Genomic DNA, 17,164 nt, shown 5'->3' on the forward strand with positions numbered 1-17,164 from the left:
TGTACCCATATAAATTTTAGAACTTAGAATTTTATTTCTGTGAAAAATATTATTGGGATTTTGATGGGGATTATATTGAATTAAATTGCTTTAGGTAATATTGACATTTTGATAATGTTAATAATTTCAGTCCATGAACATGGAATATCTTTCCATTTATTTGTGTCATCTTTAGTTTCTTTCAACAATATCTTACAATTTTTAGCATACAGGTCTTTCACCTCCTTGGTAAATTTATTCCTAGGTATTTTATTCTTTTTGTTGTGATTATAAATGTGATTGTTTTCTTTTTTTTTTTTTTTTTTTTTTTGTCTTGTGTCTTTTTAAAGCTGCACCAACATCATATGGATGTTCTCTGGCTAGGGTCTAATCAGAGCTTTTGCTGCCGGCCTACACCACAGCCACAGCAACGCCAGATCCGAGCCGCATCTGCAACGTACACCACAGCTCACAGCAACGCCGGATCCTTAACCCACTGAGCGAGGCCAGGGATTGAACCCACAACCTCATGGTTTCTAGTCAGATTCGTTTCCACTGTGCCACGACAGGAACTCTGTGATTTTTTTCTTAATTTCTATTTCTGATAACTCATTGTTCATGTATAGAGATGAAACAGTTTTTTTGTACATTGATTTTATATGCTGCAACTTACCTGTATTTGTTTTTATTTCTAACAGATTTTTCATGGAGTCTTTAGGGTTTTCTATATATAAAGTCAGGTCACCTGCCAATAGTGACAGTTTTACTTCTTCCTTTCCAATTCAGATGTGTTTTACTTAATTTTTTCTGGCCTAATTGCTCTGGCTAGTACTTCCAATACTATGTTGAATAAGAGTAGTGAGAATGAGCATCCTTGACTTATTCCTGATTTTAGAGGGAGAGCTTTCAGTTTTTCACCACTGAGTGTGTTAGCTGTGGGTTTGTTGCATATCATACCTTCTATACCCACTATATATGGAGTTTTTATCATAAATCGGTGTTGAATTTAGCAAATGCTTTTTCTGCATCTATTGAGGTGATCATATGCTTTTTATCCTTCATTTTGTTAATGTGGTGTATCATGCTGATTGATTTGTGGATGTTGAACCATCCTTAAATCTGTAGTGAAAATCTCACTTGATCACGTTTTATGATCCATTTGATGTATTTTGAATTCAGATTGTTAATATTTTGTTTGGAGATTTTTGCATCTATGTTCATCAGAAATATTGGCTTGTGATTTTTTTGTTGTTGTTGTCTTTTGTCTTTTTAGAGCTGCACCTGTGGCATATGGAGATTTCCAGCCTAGGGGTCTAATTGGAGCTGTTGCTGCTGGCCTATGCCAGAACCACAGCAACACTGAGCTGCGTCTGCCACCTACACCACAGCTCATAGCAACACTGGATCCTTAACCCACTGAGCAAGGCCAGGGATCGAACCTGCAACCTCATGGTTCCTAGTTGGATTCGTTTCCGCTGCGCCACGATGGGAACTCCCAGCTTGTGATTTTTTTTGTCACTGTAAGTTGTCTTGTCTGGTTTTGTATCAGGGTGATGTTGGCCTTGTAAAATGAGTTAGGAAGCATTACCTCCTTTTCAGTTGTTTGGAATAGTTTGAGGATAGGTATTAAATCTCCTTTGAATATTTGGTAGAATTTACCCATGAAGCCATCTGGTCCTGGGGTTATGTTTTTGGGGAGTTTTTTGATTACTCTTTCAATCTCTGTATTAGTGGTGAGTGTATTCAGATTTTCTGTTTCTTCTTAAATTGGTCTTAGAAGGTCACATGATTCTAAGAATTTGTCCATTTCTTCTAGGTTGGCTTTCACCTTTTTTCCATAGTGAGTTTACATAATGGGCTTGTCAATTTTGTTTATCCTTTCAAAAAACATTTCTTTTCTATTGTCTTCTCTGATCTTAATATTTCCTTCCTTCTACTGATTTTGGTTTTCATTTGTTCTTTTTCTGGTTCCTTTAGGTGGGTAACTTTTTCTTGTTTCTTGAGGTAGGCATTTATTGCTACAAATTCTTGGTACCACTTTTACCGTTTCCCATAGATTTTGGTGTATTGTGTTTTCATCTTCATTTGTCTTCAGGTAATTTTTAATTTCTTCTTTGATTTCTTCATTGACCCACTAGTTGTCCTGTGGAATGTTCTTTACATACACTTGTGATTTTTCCAGTATTTTTATTTTTTATTTCTAGTTTCATACCATTGTGATCAGAAAAGATGTTTGATAGGATTTTAGTTTTAAATTTATTGAGACTTTTTGTGTGTGTGTCCCAGCATATGGCCTACCCTAGAAAAAGTTCCATCTGCTTGAGAAGAATGTGTATTCTGTTGCATTTGGATGTAATGTTCTGTTCAGATCTATCAAATATATGTGGTCTAACATTTCAGTTAAGGTCGCTGTTTCCTTGTTGACTTTCTATCTGGATGATCTATCCATTGATATAAGTGAGGTATTAAATATCCCCTGCCATTGTTGTGTTGTTGTCAAATTCTCCCTTTGGGTCTGTTAATTGTTTTATATTATTATGTGCTGATCATTTTTGTCTCTTGCTAACGTTTTTGGGTTGAAATCTGTTTTTGTCTTGTATGAGTATGGCTACACCTACTTTCTTTTGGCTGCCATTTGCCTGGAGTGTAATCCCATCTCTTCACCTTGAGCCTGTGTTTTCTTTAGACCTGAGGTGTGTCTCCTGGAGGCAGTATATAGTTGAATCTTGTTTTTTAATGCATCCATCTTTTTTGTGTCTTTTGATTGGTGAATTCACATCAATTTACATTTAGGGTGATTATTGATAGATGAGGACTTAGTCCTGAAATTTTATGTTTTGTTTTTTCATTTCTTGTTATCTCCATTGTTTGTTATTTCTTGTGTTTTTCTCTGTCATTTTGGTTTGGTGGTTTTCTGTGATATTTACTCAGTTTCCTCTTTTTTTTTGTTTGTTTGTTTGTTTGTTTGTTTTTTAGGGCTGCACCTGCAGCACATGGAGATTCCCAGGCTGGGGGTCAAATCAGAGCTACAGCTGCCAGCCTACACTGCAGCCACAGCAATTCAGGGTCCAAGCCATGTCTGCGACCTACATACCACAGTTCATGGCAATGCCAGATCCTTAACCCACTGAGCGAGGCCAGGGATCCAACCCACAACGTCATGGTTACTAGTTGGATTTGTTTTACTGCACCTCAAAGGGAATTCTGTTCCCTCTTCTTATGTTTCATGTCTCTGCTCTATAGCTTTGTATAAAACATTTCATAGGTAAAATACTCATTTTTCTGCTGATAGTATGTTATCTTCATTTACCTAAAGGAGTTTTTCCTCATCCTCTTTTATATTTTTCTTCCTAAATTATCCCATTTTATCTTGTGAGTTTGCTACCAGTTATTTTTTTCTTTTTTTTTTCCTTTTAACCTTTATGCTCTGATAAAAAGTTGCAATTTTTTGGTTCCGTTTCTATCATCATGCTGAATCTTGTGTACTTTCTGCCTGTTTGTTTCTGTTAGAAGTGCTTCTTTCAACAAGTCTTGTTGGGCAGGGCTAATAGTGATGAACTCCCTCAGCTTTTGTTTGTCTGAGAGTCTTTATCACTCCTTCATATTTGAATGCTAGCTTTGCTGGATAGAGTATTCTTGGCTGGCAGTTTTAATCTCTTAGTATTCTGACGATGTCATTTCACTCCCTCCTGGCCTGTAAGGTTTCCACCGAGACATGATAGCCTGGTGGAGGTTACTTTGTAGGCACCACCCATATTAAAGGCACTGGATGCCTTTAATATTCTTTTTTCATCATTGACTTTTGACAATTTTATGTTATGTGTCTTGGAAAAGGTCATTTTGCATTAGATAACTAAGTGTTCTCTTAATTCCATGGACTTGTATGTCCAATTCCTTCTCCAGGTTTGGGATGGTCTCATCTATTATTTCTTTCAATAAACTCTCTGCTCCCTTCCTCTTCTTTTCTTCTTCTGGGATACGCACTACCCTAATGCTGTCTTGCCTAAAGGAGTCATATAGCTCTCATAGAATTTCCTCAGTTTTTAAATATTGTTTCACTTTCCTCTTGTATCATTTCAAGATTTCTACCTTTGAGCTTGCTAATTCTCTCTTTCATGTGCTCTGCTTTATTTCCATTGCTCTGTAATGCATTCTTCATCTCATTTATTGAGTTCTTCAGCTCTGCTGTTTGTTTGGTTCATTTTTAGAGTTTTAATCTGTTTGGTAAAGTATTTCTTCTGAGGAAAAAAAAAAGTATTTCTATTCATTAATTTTTTTCCTGAGTTCATTAAATTGCCTTTCTGACTTTTGTACAGCTCATTGAGTTCCTTCATGATAACTATTTTGAATTCTTTAAGTTAGATTGAAATATTTTGTGGCTTTGATTTCTGGGGAATTGTCATTTTCTTGTGATAGAGTGTTACAGTGCTTCTTCACTTTGCTTGATGAATTGTTCCTCTGCAAGTGCATTTGAAGTTAATGACAAGGTCCTTGCTTTTGCTTTCCAGTAGATGGCGCTGTAACACAAGGTTTTGGTTTCTCTTACCTGAGCTGTCTCTGGTTATATTTGAGAGTTGACACTTTCCAGCCTTCACCAGCTCTCTAAGAGGTGTGCCTCTGTGCCTTCCCTATTACTTCTTGTTCCCTCAGGGTCCTTACTTCTTTTTTCCTGCCAGAGCTACTGTCATCACTGGGATGATGGGGTCTTTCCCAGTGTCCAGGATTCCTTGAGTAACAGGCTTCTCTGTGTGGGTGAAGAGGATGATGGGGGTGGGGGAGCCAGGTTTGTGTATGTCCCTCTTGTGTCTGGTGTTGCATAAAGTCCATGGGCCCTGCCACTGTAGATGGTGAAGTGGCAAGGCTGGATTCCAGGGCCCACTGCCACTGCCACCCAGTTACCTGTGGTTGTCAGCACCCTTTGTTCAGGATGCCAGAGTTGTGTGCACCACCTTGCCTGTTGCCACTGAATTCTCGGAAGCTGTGGACTCAGGGATAGTTAGAGGCCCAGGATTGCTGACATGGACTTTGCTGTTCCCTCGATTCCACCTCCGTCTGCTGCATGTTCCAATCCCCCCACCTTTAGATGTGCAAATGTATGGAATTCTGTGGTGTCCTAGTGTCGCCTTTGTTGACTGTAGATGTTTTACTGGTTGTAGATTGAAGGGGAGAGAGAATTACTTTATAAATTTGTATTTAAAAAGTGACATCTTTTTTCTATAGATTCCAGCAATGGATAAAAGAGTCATTACACCATATCAGGATGGACCAGATATTAGCTATTTGGATGTAGAAGATGGAGATATATTTTTGAAAGAAGAAATAAATATGGAACAGAATTATTCGTGAGCTCTGTTTTCTTTTTTTTCCTTTTCTTCCTTTCCTCCTCTCCCCAACCAAATCTTGGATACTGATGACACTTTTATATTAATAACCGAAGGAAAAACTGAGAAACCTGACATAAAAAAATAGGTATTTGTGTTCATTCTTAGCCTTGATATAATACAAAGTAAATGCAAAATTAATTCTTATAGATATAAAAAATTATATAGAAATATAAAAGGAAGGTAGCCTTCTGGTTAAATATATTGGGTTGAGTAAGTACATTTACCTTAATTACCTTTCTGAACCCTGGTGAGATTATAGTTTAAAAAAAAATTCAAAAGGCATATTGCACTATAGCAAAGAGAACAGGAAAGGAGTGAATTGCAGTCATGAGATGTTAACAGTTTTGGAGGCTGGAAGGTGGTTGCCAAGCAGTAATGACTTAGAACAGAAAAAAATTAAAACAGGATTATGGAAAGGTTTAAGAATTAGGGGTACTAGGCTTATGGAGACCAGGGTTAGGTGGTTAGATTTGGAAAATAGAATTTTTTTAAAAAGACTTTTTCAAAGAGCATTGCTCTCTTCCTTATCCCCCTTCAACCACGTGATTGCCCTCCTCAGCAGAAGATGAGAAATTTGCCTTCTGAGGAGGGTGAACTAAGGGGAGTGCATCAGCCATTCTTCTCGACCCTTCTGTATAGAGAACCTTACTGGTTCAGGAGCTGTGACCTTCAATCACTGTCATTTGAGAGTCCTGCAACGAAATATCCCATGTTCTGCATAATTTCCTGTTGACCATTTGACAAGTCCTGTTTAGAATTTCCACCCACATTTTAATCTCACTTATCAGCTGGTTATAGCATTTACTGTCCTTCTACTTGGTAAATGACCTATTAAAATAAAATCTTTGAATGTTCAAGTCGTTTACTACATATATGTGTGAATGTATATATATATGTATGTTTATTAAATATGTAAGCTCACTGAGAAACTGTTCTTGCTGCCAGAAAAAAAAATTTAACCTCTTCTAGGACTTGATGGTAGCCTGGGATACTTGAATTTTATTGATATCTGACCTAGATGTATGACATCCTATCATATTGAAAATTATAATAAACTTATTAACATTGACATAAATATTCTTTAAAAAATAATAGTGTTCATAGCTGACCTATATAACTGGATAAATTATATAATGAGATCTAAAATTCTTAGGTGAAATAAGACAATTGTAGTCTTCATAGATAGTTTTATTTTCCCTTTCTGATTAATAATACTTAATTCAAAGAATTAAGTAGCCCCTGAAATGCTTTAAAACTTATTGCCAACTATTTCTAGTCCAAGATCATAGTTTGTAATAGCTTGGGTGTGAACATGTGCAGCATTTTATTTTTCAAAGTATTTTCCTATATAACATCTTGCTTCTAACTTTTACTGAAATGCTAGAGTTAGAACAAGTGGTAGATCACACTGAGATTTGGTGAAACTGAGTAATTTGCTCCAGGCCACATAGATAAATGGAACTAGAGCATGCATATTCTTCGGTGTTTTCTGTTTGACTAAAATACTATATTCTGTTGCTCAAAGTGCATGTTTCACTTCTAACTTTATTTTTTAAAGTGATTTTTACATTTGCTTTTTTCCTAGGGAAAGTATGTTCAAGAAGACAAAAACAAAAGCAAAAAAGAAGCCACGTAAGCGGTCAGATAGTTCTGGAGGTTATAACCTTTCAGATATTATTCAGAGTCCACCATCTACAGGTTAGTGGAAAGTGTTTTAGGATATAAATTTTCTGATCTAATCATTCTTGTCTTTATTCCTTATCTAATTCATTTAACACTTATTAAATATTATTATATGCCACCTCTGATGGGGCTATACAAATATAAAGTAGTCTTTGTCTTAGGGAGGCCACAGAAAATGGTACTGTATTGTGGTAAGTACTCTGATTGACATTTGCTTTGTGAATGCAAAAGAGGCACCCAAACTGGTCTGAAAAGATCAGGTAACACCTGTTAGAGGAAAGTGACACCTGAAGTGTGAAGAGAAGGTAACCAAGAAAAGGAGGCAGACTGACATGCTAAGAAGAGGGGGCCTCAACCATATAGGGTATGTGCAGATGGGAGACAGGCTGAAGAGGGTCAGCTTTCAGAGGTTGTTGTGTGCCACACTAAGGAATTTGCATTTTAATCTCAAGGCTATAGGTAGCTATTGATGGATTTTTAAGTCAAAGTGTGACTGGATAAGATTTATGTTTTTAGAAAAACCACTCTGTCTCCTGGCATGGAGGGATAGAGGTGGGCAGGACATGACAGATACTGTTACCCCATGGATTCAGTTCCTGTGTATCAGGGCTCCAGGTGTGATGCCATATGGGGGTTATTCATGTACATAAGGGGGTTATAATCCAGCAGGGTGCACTGTTGGAAGATGAATAAATGGAGGTTCAGTCATGAAACTGGTGAGTTTCTAAACACCTAAAAGATTTATGGAAAAAGCAGATACTCGTTTTGTTTTAAATGATGTTATTGTTAGCACATGTGCTAGAGTCAGCATTTCAGAGTTGGAAGAGACATCAGTAATGAACTAATTTATGCCCCATCCTTGAAACTTGAGGACATAAGCTCAGAAAACCTAAGTGATTTGAGATAGCAACAGATAGAATTTATTTTCTTGATTCCTGTTCTATATTCTTCCTGCTATACTGCTCTTTCTGTGGCCAAAGCAAATGATTGAAAAGTTAAATTTAATTGGGGCCTATTCTGGAAAAAAAAATTTGAGTATGAAGCAAATTTCATCAAGGACAGTTGTGTGAAGCCTTAACATTTATTTGTGTTGATCCTTAAAGTTAGAAGACACTCTGAAAATGTTTTTTTATCAAAAACAATTGTTGATAACTTTAAATCATCTTTATTCATTAGATTTACTTCTGACTGACTTTTGGGAACATTTTGCCATTAAATATACTCTCTTATATATAAACATTTGGTACTCTTAAACAGTTTGAATGTTATTCCAAACTGTATTTTAGCAGTAACTACCAAAAAGGCACATATCTTGTCAAAGTGATTTACTTTAAACAAGAACAACACATTGAATTGATGAGATATATTTTATTTATTTTAAAATCAGTTGTACAACTTCTAGTTGCGGTTCATATAATTTGTTTATTTTGCCTCTTCATTTAGATTGTAGTGCATTTTAAATATGTGAAAATGAATACATGAACCTGAGCAAAAGTTTTTCCCTGTTTATACTTGAAATGACTTGATTTTCTAATGAATCTGGATACCAGGTATAACAAGGAGACAGGTATTTAGCTTGCCTAAGAGAAGAGATGGTATATATATTTCATACTGACTTATGCTGTAGAAGATAAGCTAATCGAAAATAGCTCTCAATTCACAGAATTTTGCAGAAGGAAAACCCCTCAAACATGCTGTAATTGACTTCAGCAAAGCCTATGCTACATGGCCAGTCTGATTGGCTAGATGAGTGGCAGAAAGGCTACAGTGCTTGTCCCACACAGACTGGGGCAAGCACACTCCCCCTCCCCATAGGTGCAGAGACCTCTGTGCAGAGAGATAGATGAGAAAGGAAAAGGAGAGGGGTCTAGAGTTTATTAATTTTGTCTTTTTTATCTTCATGGGAAAAAAGTTCTGGCTCACTTCTTTAATTGGATACCAAAGAATTGTCTTCCTCAGGTTTATAACATAATTTGTATGTAATTGAAATGAATAAAACTTGTTTTAAAATCTCCATTTCATTTTTTCACTTCAACTGATTTCTTTTTTCAGTTAGCTTGAATTATTAAGATTTTGGTCCATTGACTATATTTTAAATGTTACTAAATCCGGATAAATGGATGCATTTAAGTTTGTTAAATGTAATACATATATGTTTAATGTATATGTGTTTTAATCTTTTAAAAATTCTTACCTTTTAGGGTTATTAAAGTCTGGTAAGACAAATTCTGTAGAATCTCTTCCAGAACTGTTGACGTCAGACTCTGAAGGGAGCTATGCAGGGGTGGGTAGTCCAAGAGATTTACAGTCTCCTGATTTCACAACAGGATTTCATTCAGATAAAATGGAGGTTTGTTTTTATTTGTTTATTAATGCACTATTTTCTTCAAGTTTTGGTTTGTAGAAGTTTATTTTCTCATTATTTTTACTCTAAAACACTCTTCTGGCCGGCTTATAAGAAAATATAATTAGGGAGTTCCTGTTGTGGCTCAGCTGGTTAAGAACTCACTGTCCATTAGGATGTGGGTTTGATCTTGGCCTCGATCAGTGGATTAAGGATCTAGTATTGCCACAAGCTACAGTGTGAGTCACAGATGCAGCTCGGATCCTGTGTGGCTGTGGCTGTGGCTGTGGCTGTGGCTGTGGCTGTGGCTGGCAGCTATAGCTCTGATTCTACCCTTAGCCTGGGAATTTCCATGTGCTGTGAATGCCGCCCTGAAAAGACCAAAAACAAAAAAAAAAACAAAAAAAAAAAAGAAAAGAAAATTAATTAATGATATATGTAGTATTAGTTTTCTCAAATTTGTCTAATATTTCTAGTTTTAAAAATTTTAGGGAGTTCCCATCATGGCTCAGCAGAAACAAATCTGACTAGTATCCATGAGGATGCAGGTTTGATCCCTGGCCTCGCTCAGTGGGTTAAGGATCTGGCCTTGCTGTGAGCTGTGGTATAGTTTGCAGACATGGCTTGGATCCCATGTTGCTGTGGCTGTGGTATAGCCTGGCAGGTACAGCTCTGATTCAGCCCCTAGCCTGGAAACCTCTCTCTGCCACGGGTGCAGCCCTAAAAAGAGGAAAAAAAAATTTTTTAATAGCAAGAGTTTCTGCTGTGGCACACAGAATCAGCATCATCTCTGTAGCACCAGGATGCAGGTTTGATCTCTGGCCTGAGAACTCCATATGCCACAGGGTGGCCAAAAAAAAAAAGATTTTAATGGCAGTTTTAAGCCTTTTATGATATATTTCTAATCCTTCTGCAGTAAAATATAATGTCAGTGTCAAATATAGCAGTACCGTGTAGGCATATTGAAATATATATTCCAAGTTAAATTGCTTAAAATTTGTGAAATATAAGTTAACACCAGCTAAAATCTGTCAAAAATGATTTTGAAAGTAAGCCTCATTTAAAAATTTGTTTAATCTTTCCTCCATGGTGTTATTTGGAGCAGTGCAATCTGGAATAGAGTTCTTGTAGTCTAGCATAAATGACACTAAACTGCTGAATTCCTAGTTTGGGCAACTCTAGGGAGGCCATTTTTTAGACCTCTGTTAACATTTTATTCCCTGATTATTAATCTATAGGGAAGGAATAATGTCTAACTTAAAAGAGTAATTTTTTTTAACCTCTGTATGTCCATAAAATGTACTAGAACATCTAGAAATTTGTGAGAGAATAGAAAATTTACCCTTTCTTATAAGTCTTCTAGGCCTCAAGGATTGATTTTAAACAAATTTTTATTAACATTTTTTTATGTAGGGTAAAAGTTGGGGGAAAGTCATATTCCAGACCACTAAGGCTGGTCTGGAAGACAGTTGAGGTTTAAAGGAGGAGTGAAGGCATGCTGTGAATTTCTGGCAGTAGTAGAAGAATCTATCCTGGCAGTGGAAATAATATTTCAGTAACTTCCTTGACCTATTGTGATAGCAATAGTTTTAGGGCCCCTTTTGAAGTGTCACTGTTATTTGGATTTAATTTTATACCAAATCATTTATATTCAGATTGAATTGTATGACATTTATACCAGACTTTGATTTTGTTTCATTTTAACATTATAGACATTAATTTGAGTTACTGCTTCATATCTTATTTGAATAACATTTATTAACATTTTTGTTTAGTGCTCAAGTAGAGACTTAGTATGCAAAGTTATTTCTCTAAAAATTATTCCCAAAGCTTTCAAAAATTGGGTTATACTTACTAATTTGGTTTTAAAATTGATCAAGATACTAAACTGTAGAAGAACTAAATTGAAAATGCGAAATGATTATTGTCATAAGACTTTACTCTTTAATGTAGTTTAAAGCAACATTTACTAAGTACCAACTGTGTGTTAGCTACTGTGCTAGGGGGTGCCTGGTATTACTCAATTTTAATTTTAATTTTTTTTTTTTTTACCCCCAGGGGAAAATTAAATCATATGCTAATGGTACACCTCCTACATATTTTAGGGAAGATTTAAAACCATGGGAAAAATCACCAGTACTTAAAATATCTGCTCCACAGCCCATTCCCAGTAGCAGAATTGATTCTTCAAGCTCTTCCAGTTGGGTTTCTGGCTCTTTCAGGTAGGATTTTCATTTTGTCCTGTACCTGTTTGTTCATTTTCAGTCAAATGAAAAATTTTAAGAATACTAAAAATATTAATATAAATTCCTAATATACAGAAACTTTCCTAAATGCATACAAATTACTAACCAGCTAAAACAGGCTCAGAATTCCATGGTGGTTCAGTGGGTTAGGGATTTACCATCATCACTGCTGTGGTTCAGGTCACTGTTACAGCAAGGGTTCAATCCCTGACCTAGGAACTTCTGCATGTAGCAGGTATGGCCAAATAAAATAAAATAGGTTCTTTTTTCGCAGACAAAATTTAGTTGCTTTTGTGAATACTAGTAAATGTTCTATAAGGACATCTACAACCGTGTATATATATAGTGACTTGATATCAACTTTTTTTTTTAACAGGTAGTGTGTATTCATAAAAACTCCCACTCAGGAAGACCATTTTGTTATTTGTAGCCTTACTTTATCTTTTCTTTAGCACATTAAAGGATATTTAAGATCTCACAAAATGTGTTGATTTTCACAATTTTCAAAGGATTATTTATTTGATGTTACACTATACTTTTTTATTTTAAGTGAGAATTGCAGCTTTATTTTTAATATATTTGCTTTTTAGGGCTGCACCCGAGGCATATGGAGGGTGCCAGGCTAAGGGTGGAATTGGAGCTACAGCTGCTGGCCTACGCCACACAATCACAGCAACACAGGATCCAAGCTGCATCTGCGACCTACACCACAGCTAACGGCAACACCAGATTCTTAACCCACTGAGTGAGGCCAGGGATCAAACCTACAACCTCATGGTTCCTAGTTGTATTTGTTTCTGCAGCGCCACGATGGGAACTCCTATACCATGCTTTTAACTTAACCTATCTATGTTCTATCCACATTTTTCTTTTATTTTATTTATTTTTATTTTTATTTTTTTTAGGGCTGTACCTGCAGCATATGGAAGTTCCCAGGCTAGGGTTTAAGTTGGAGCTGCAGCTTCCGGCCAACATCACAGCCATAGTGATGCCCGATCCAAGCTGCATCTGAGCCCTGCACCACAGCTCATGGCAACGCCAGGTCCTTAAACTTATAGTATTCTTTCAAAGTGCTTACTGAGCTTGTGGTTCATCTTTATATATCCAGTATGGTTCATAATAGTCTAAAACTGTTAATCAACTTACTAATTATATTATGTGGGCATTTGTGTCATTATTTTGAAATAATCTCTATTTTACACAGTTGGAACAAAGATTATGATGTCCTGTTTTATGATGCTTCATAGTCTAAAGATAGTTCAGAATATAGTTTCAAATTTTTTGATGAAGGAATTTGTGAGAACACCTTAAAGTACCTACTAATCACTGTTAGAAAATTTTATTAAACATGTATCACTTAACATTATGACTTTGGATGTATTTTTAGCTGTTATTTATGTATGTATATGTAAAAGTGTCTTCCATTCAAAATATCTGTTTTGAAGTTGGCCATAGCTGGCAAAATAGACCTAAATTATCCTCTCATTAATGATGTTATATGTAATTTACAGTTTCATTGACGTTTGGGTGTATTGGTAAGTGAATGGATTGTAAAGTAATTTTTATGTCTTGTAGTCCTGTCAGCCCTCCTGTCGTGGATCTCAGAACCATCATGCAAATTGAAGAAAGTAGACAAAAATGTGGAGCTACACCAAAGACAAATTTGGGGTTTGTTACAAAATCATAAAGACCATGTTGTATTATAGTTCTGCTCTAAAGATTTGGAAAGACCTACTGGACCTTTCCTTTTATTTTTCTGCATTTGATAGTTTAAGTTAATTATAAGCTCTTTTCTAGGTAATTTAGCCTCCATAACATGATTCTTAAATATATGCTAAAGATTGAGTTGGGCTGATAGTCCAGCTCTTTTGGAATACCGTATTATGCCATAAATTTGCCTCTAAAATGATCATTGTAGGCCTCTAAAATGATCATTTCTGATACAAGCATGAGGCAAATATATTAATAGAATGGCTCATGTAGCTATTACATGATCATTGATAATATAAACTGAAACTTACGGTCATTTTGATCTAGTAATAGTAAAATCCCAAACAGAAAGCAGTGTAATTACCTGTGAACTTTGTTAGTCAGAAATTAATGTGAATTGGTTTAATTTCTAACAAAATTATTTTTTATGGAATTAAACTTTCTCAGAAGCAGTGGAAGTAATTGGTTTAATTTAACTTAATTTCTAGAAAAATGATTTCTCATGGAGTTAAACTTTCTCAGAAGCAACGAAAAATGATTGCAATGACTACCAAAGATAACAATTCAGGAATGAATAGCGTGGAAACAGCTTTAACTGCTCCTTCAAAAACCTCCAAACCAGCGAATGCATGGTATGCTCTAATGTTTATTAAAATAAGCATATATTTGTACATTAGCTTTAAGATATTTCTTGGCTTTGGAATTTTTTTTCTCTCCTATCTTTCCAACTATTTCATTCTCTTTGCTTCTCAGTTAAAAATTGGAATTTGGGAAATAAAGACTTTATTTTTATTTTTTTAAAAATTTTTTGTCTTTTTAGGGCTGCAGCCACGGCATATGGAGGTTCCCAGGCTAGGGGTTGAATGGGAGCTGTAGCTTCTGGCCTATGCCACAGCCACAGAAATGCCAAATCCAAGCCACGTCTACCACCTATACCACAGCTCACAGCAACACCAGATCCTTAACCGAATGAGTGAGGCCAGGGATTGAACCTGTGTCCTTGTGGATACTTGTCAGATTCGCTTCTGCTGAGCCATGACAGAAACTCCAAGACTTTAATTTTTTTGTTTGTTTTTTTGTGTGTGTGTGTTTTGACAAGTACATCTTGATTTTCAAAAATTTTTCATATATATAGATATGATTTCTTGGTATTTAATATTTATTGCTAAAGCAATTTAAAGGAGGATTCTATTTTTTCATTTTTATAAGAAATAATAGCTATCATAGAAAAATTTGATAAAAGCAAACATTAATATTTTTACCACCACTAGTTTTTGTCCATCTGTATCATGAATATCTTTATTTAAAAAATTTTTTATTATAGTTGATTTACCATATTGTGCCAATTTCTGCTGTACAGCAAAGTGACTCAGTCATACATATTATATATACACATTCTTTTTTAATGTTATTTCCCATTATGTTCTACCTCAAGAGATTGGGTAGAGTTCCCTGTGCTATACAGTAGGGCCTTATTGTCTATCCTTTCTAAATATAATAGTTTGGCATCTACTAACCCCAAACCTCCCAGTCCATCCTATTCCTTCCTCACCCTCTTGGCAAACGCAAGTCTGTTTTCTATGTCTGTGAGTCTGTTTCTGTTTTGTAGATAGATTTATTTGCGCCATGTTTTAGATTCCACATATAAGTGATATCATAAGGTGTTTGTCTTTCTGACTTCACTTAGTATGATAATCTCTAGTTGCATCCATGTTGCTGCAAATGGCATTATTTCTTTTTTTTTTCTTTTTTTTTTAATACGGCTGTACCTGTGGCATGTGGACGTTCCTGAGCTAGGGGCTGAATTGAAACTGCACCTGCATGCAGTTTATTTTTTCCATTATTGTTGATTTGCCTGTTGTCTTTTTAAATTATAGTTTTGTCTAGATATATGCCTAGGAGTGGGATTGCTGGATCATACAGTAGTACTATATTTAGTTTTCTGAGGAACTTCCCATATTGTTTTCCATAGCAGTTATACAGTTTACATTCCCACCAATGGTGTAAGAGAGTTCCCTTTTCTCCACACCCTTCTAGCATTCTTATTTGTAGACTTATTAATAATGGCCATTCTGATGGGTATGAGGTGGTACCTCATTGTAGTTTTGATTTGCATTTCTCTAATAATTAGCAGTGTTGAGCATCTTTTTGTGTGCCTATTGGCCATCTGTGTCTTCTTTGGAGAAATGTCTATTTAGGTCTTCTGCCCATTTTTCAATTGGGTTGTTTTTGAGTTTGTGCATTTTGGAGATTAAGCCTTTGTTGGTTGCATTGTTTGCAACTATTTTCTCCCATTCTTTAGGTTGTCTTTTCGTTTTGTTTATGGTTTCCTTTGCTGTGCAAAAGCTTGTAAGTTTGGTTAGGTCCTGTTGATGTATTTTTGTTTTTATTTCTATTGCTTTGGCAGACTGACTTAAGTAAAACACTTGTATGATTCATGTCAGAGAATGTTTTGCCTGTGTTCTCTTCTAGGAGCATTAAAATTGTGTCATCTTACATTTAAGTCTTTAAGCCATTTTGAGTTTATTTTTGTGCATGGTGTGAGGGTGAGTTCTAGTTCCATCGATTCATATGCAGCTGTCCAGTTTTCCCAGCACCATTTGCTGAAGAGACTGTATTTTTCCCTTTTTATATTTTTGCCTCCTTTATCGAAGATTAATTGACTATTATTTTAGGACTTTCTCTTCTGTTGATCTGTATGTATGTCTGTTTTGATTACTATGCTTTTTGTAGTATTGTCTGAAGTCTGGGAGGGTTGTGCCTCCTGCCTTGTTTTTGTTCCTCAGGATTGCTTTGATAGTTCTGGGTCTTTTATGGTTCCATATAAATTTTTGGATTCTTTGTTCTAGTTCTATGAAAAATGTCATGGGTAATTTGATAGGGATCACATTAAATCTCTAGCTTGCTTTGGGTAGTATGGCCATTTTAACAATATTTAATTCTCCCAATCCAAGAGCATGGGATATCTTTCCATTTCTTTGAATCCTCTTTAATTTCCTTGATGAACGTTTTGTAGTTCTCAGCATATAAGTCTTTCACCTCCTTGTTTAGGTTTACTCCTAGGTTTTTTTTTTTTTTTTTTGGGGTGTGGTTTAAAAGGTATTGCTTTTTTACATTGCTTTTCTGACATTTCATTGTTAGTATATAAAAATGCAGCTGATTTCTGGATGCTAACCTTGTATCCTGCTACTTTGCTGAATTCATTGATCAACTCGAGTAGTTTCTGTGTGGAGTCCCTAGGTTTTTCTATATATAGTATAATGTTATCTGCATATGACAATTTTATTTCTTCCCTTACAATTCGGATATCACAACTGTTTACATTGTTATAATCATTCCTTATTGTCACTTTTAAAAGCAGGGCTGTTTACTTAATATTGTATTATATAAGTTTTCTCCATTAGAATTTCCCCATAATGCAGCATTAATAGGAATAATCTCTAAAGAGATCAGAGCAATTTTGAGATCTATTAAATAGGTTGTACTTCCTGCTCCCCTCCCAGCCTCCTTTTTCTTTGTAACTAATATCATCAAAATTGGAAACCAATTTTAGAGGCAGAAGAACAGTGTGAAGGGCAGGAAAGATCACTAGAACCCTGTTGCTTTCACAAGCATTGAAGAGGCCATGGGAGAGTCTTCTTGGTTTGGGAGCATCCCTTCATTGCTTCTAATGCTACCATTTCTATTTGTAAGAGGGAAATTTTTACCAATTAAAATGTAAATTATATTGAAGAGAATGACAACTCATTTTATTTTGAGTGCCATCAGTAGGACTAAATTAATGTCTGTTATAACTACTAGTAAGCCTAAAACATGAT

The 17,164-nt window shown here is 35.6% G+C and overlaps 1 protein-coding gene across 3 annotated transcripts in view; it reads left to right on the forward strand.

Annotated features, from left to right (window-relative positions):
- The window catches only part of IBTK (inhibitor of Bruton tyrosine kinase), a 97,211-nt gene that overhangs the window by 51,060 nt on the left and 28,987 nt on the right, over window positions 1-17,164 (forward strand). For all 3 annotated transcript variants that reach the window (XM_005659413.3, XM_013992804.2, XM_001924870.6), the window contains exons 20-25: window positions 5,200-5,321; window positions 6,949-7,061; window positions 9,248-9,396; window positions 11,449-11,612; window positions 13,212-13,304; window positions 13,835-13,978. In XM_005659413.3, the coding sequence (XP_005659470.1) occupies window positions 5,200-5,321; window positions 6,949-7,061; window positions 9,248-9,396; window positions 11,449-11,612; window positions 13,212-13,304; window positions 13,835-13,978 (785 nt within the window). The remainder of the gene's footprint in view (window positions 1-5,199; window positions 5,322-6,948; window positions 7,062-9,247; window positions 9,397-11,448; window positions 11,613-13,211; window positions 13,305-13,834; window positions 13,979-17,164) is intronic.

The sequence above is a fragment of the Sus scrofa genome, chromosome 1 (genome assembly GCF_000003025.6).
Source record: "Sus scrofa isolate TJ Tabasco breed Duroc chromosome 1, Sscrofa11.1, whole genome shotgun sequence".
NCBI classification, from domain to species: Eukaryota; Metazoa; Chordata; class Mammalia; order Artiodactyla; family Suidae; genus Sus; species Sus scrofa.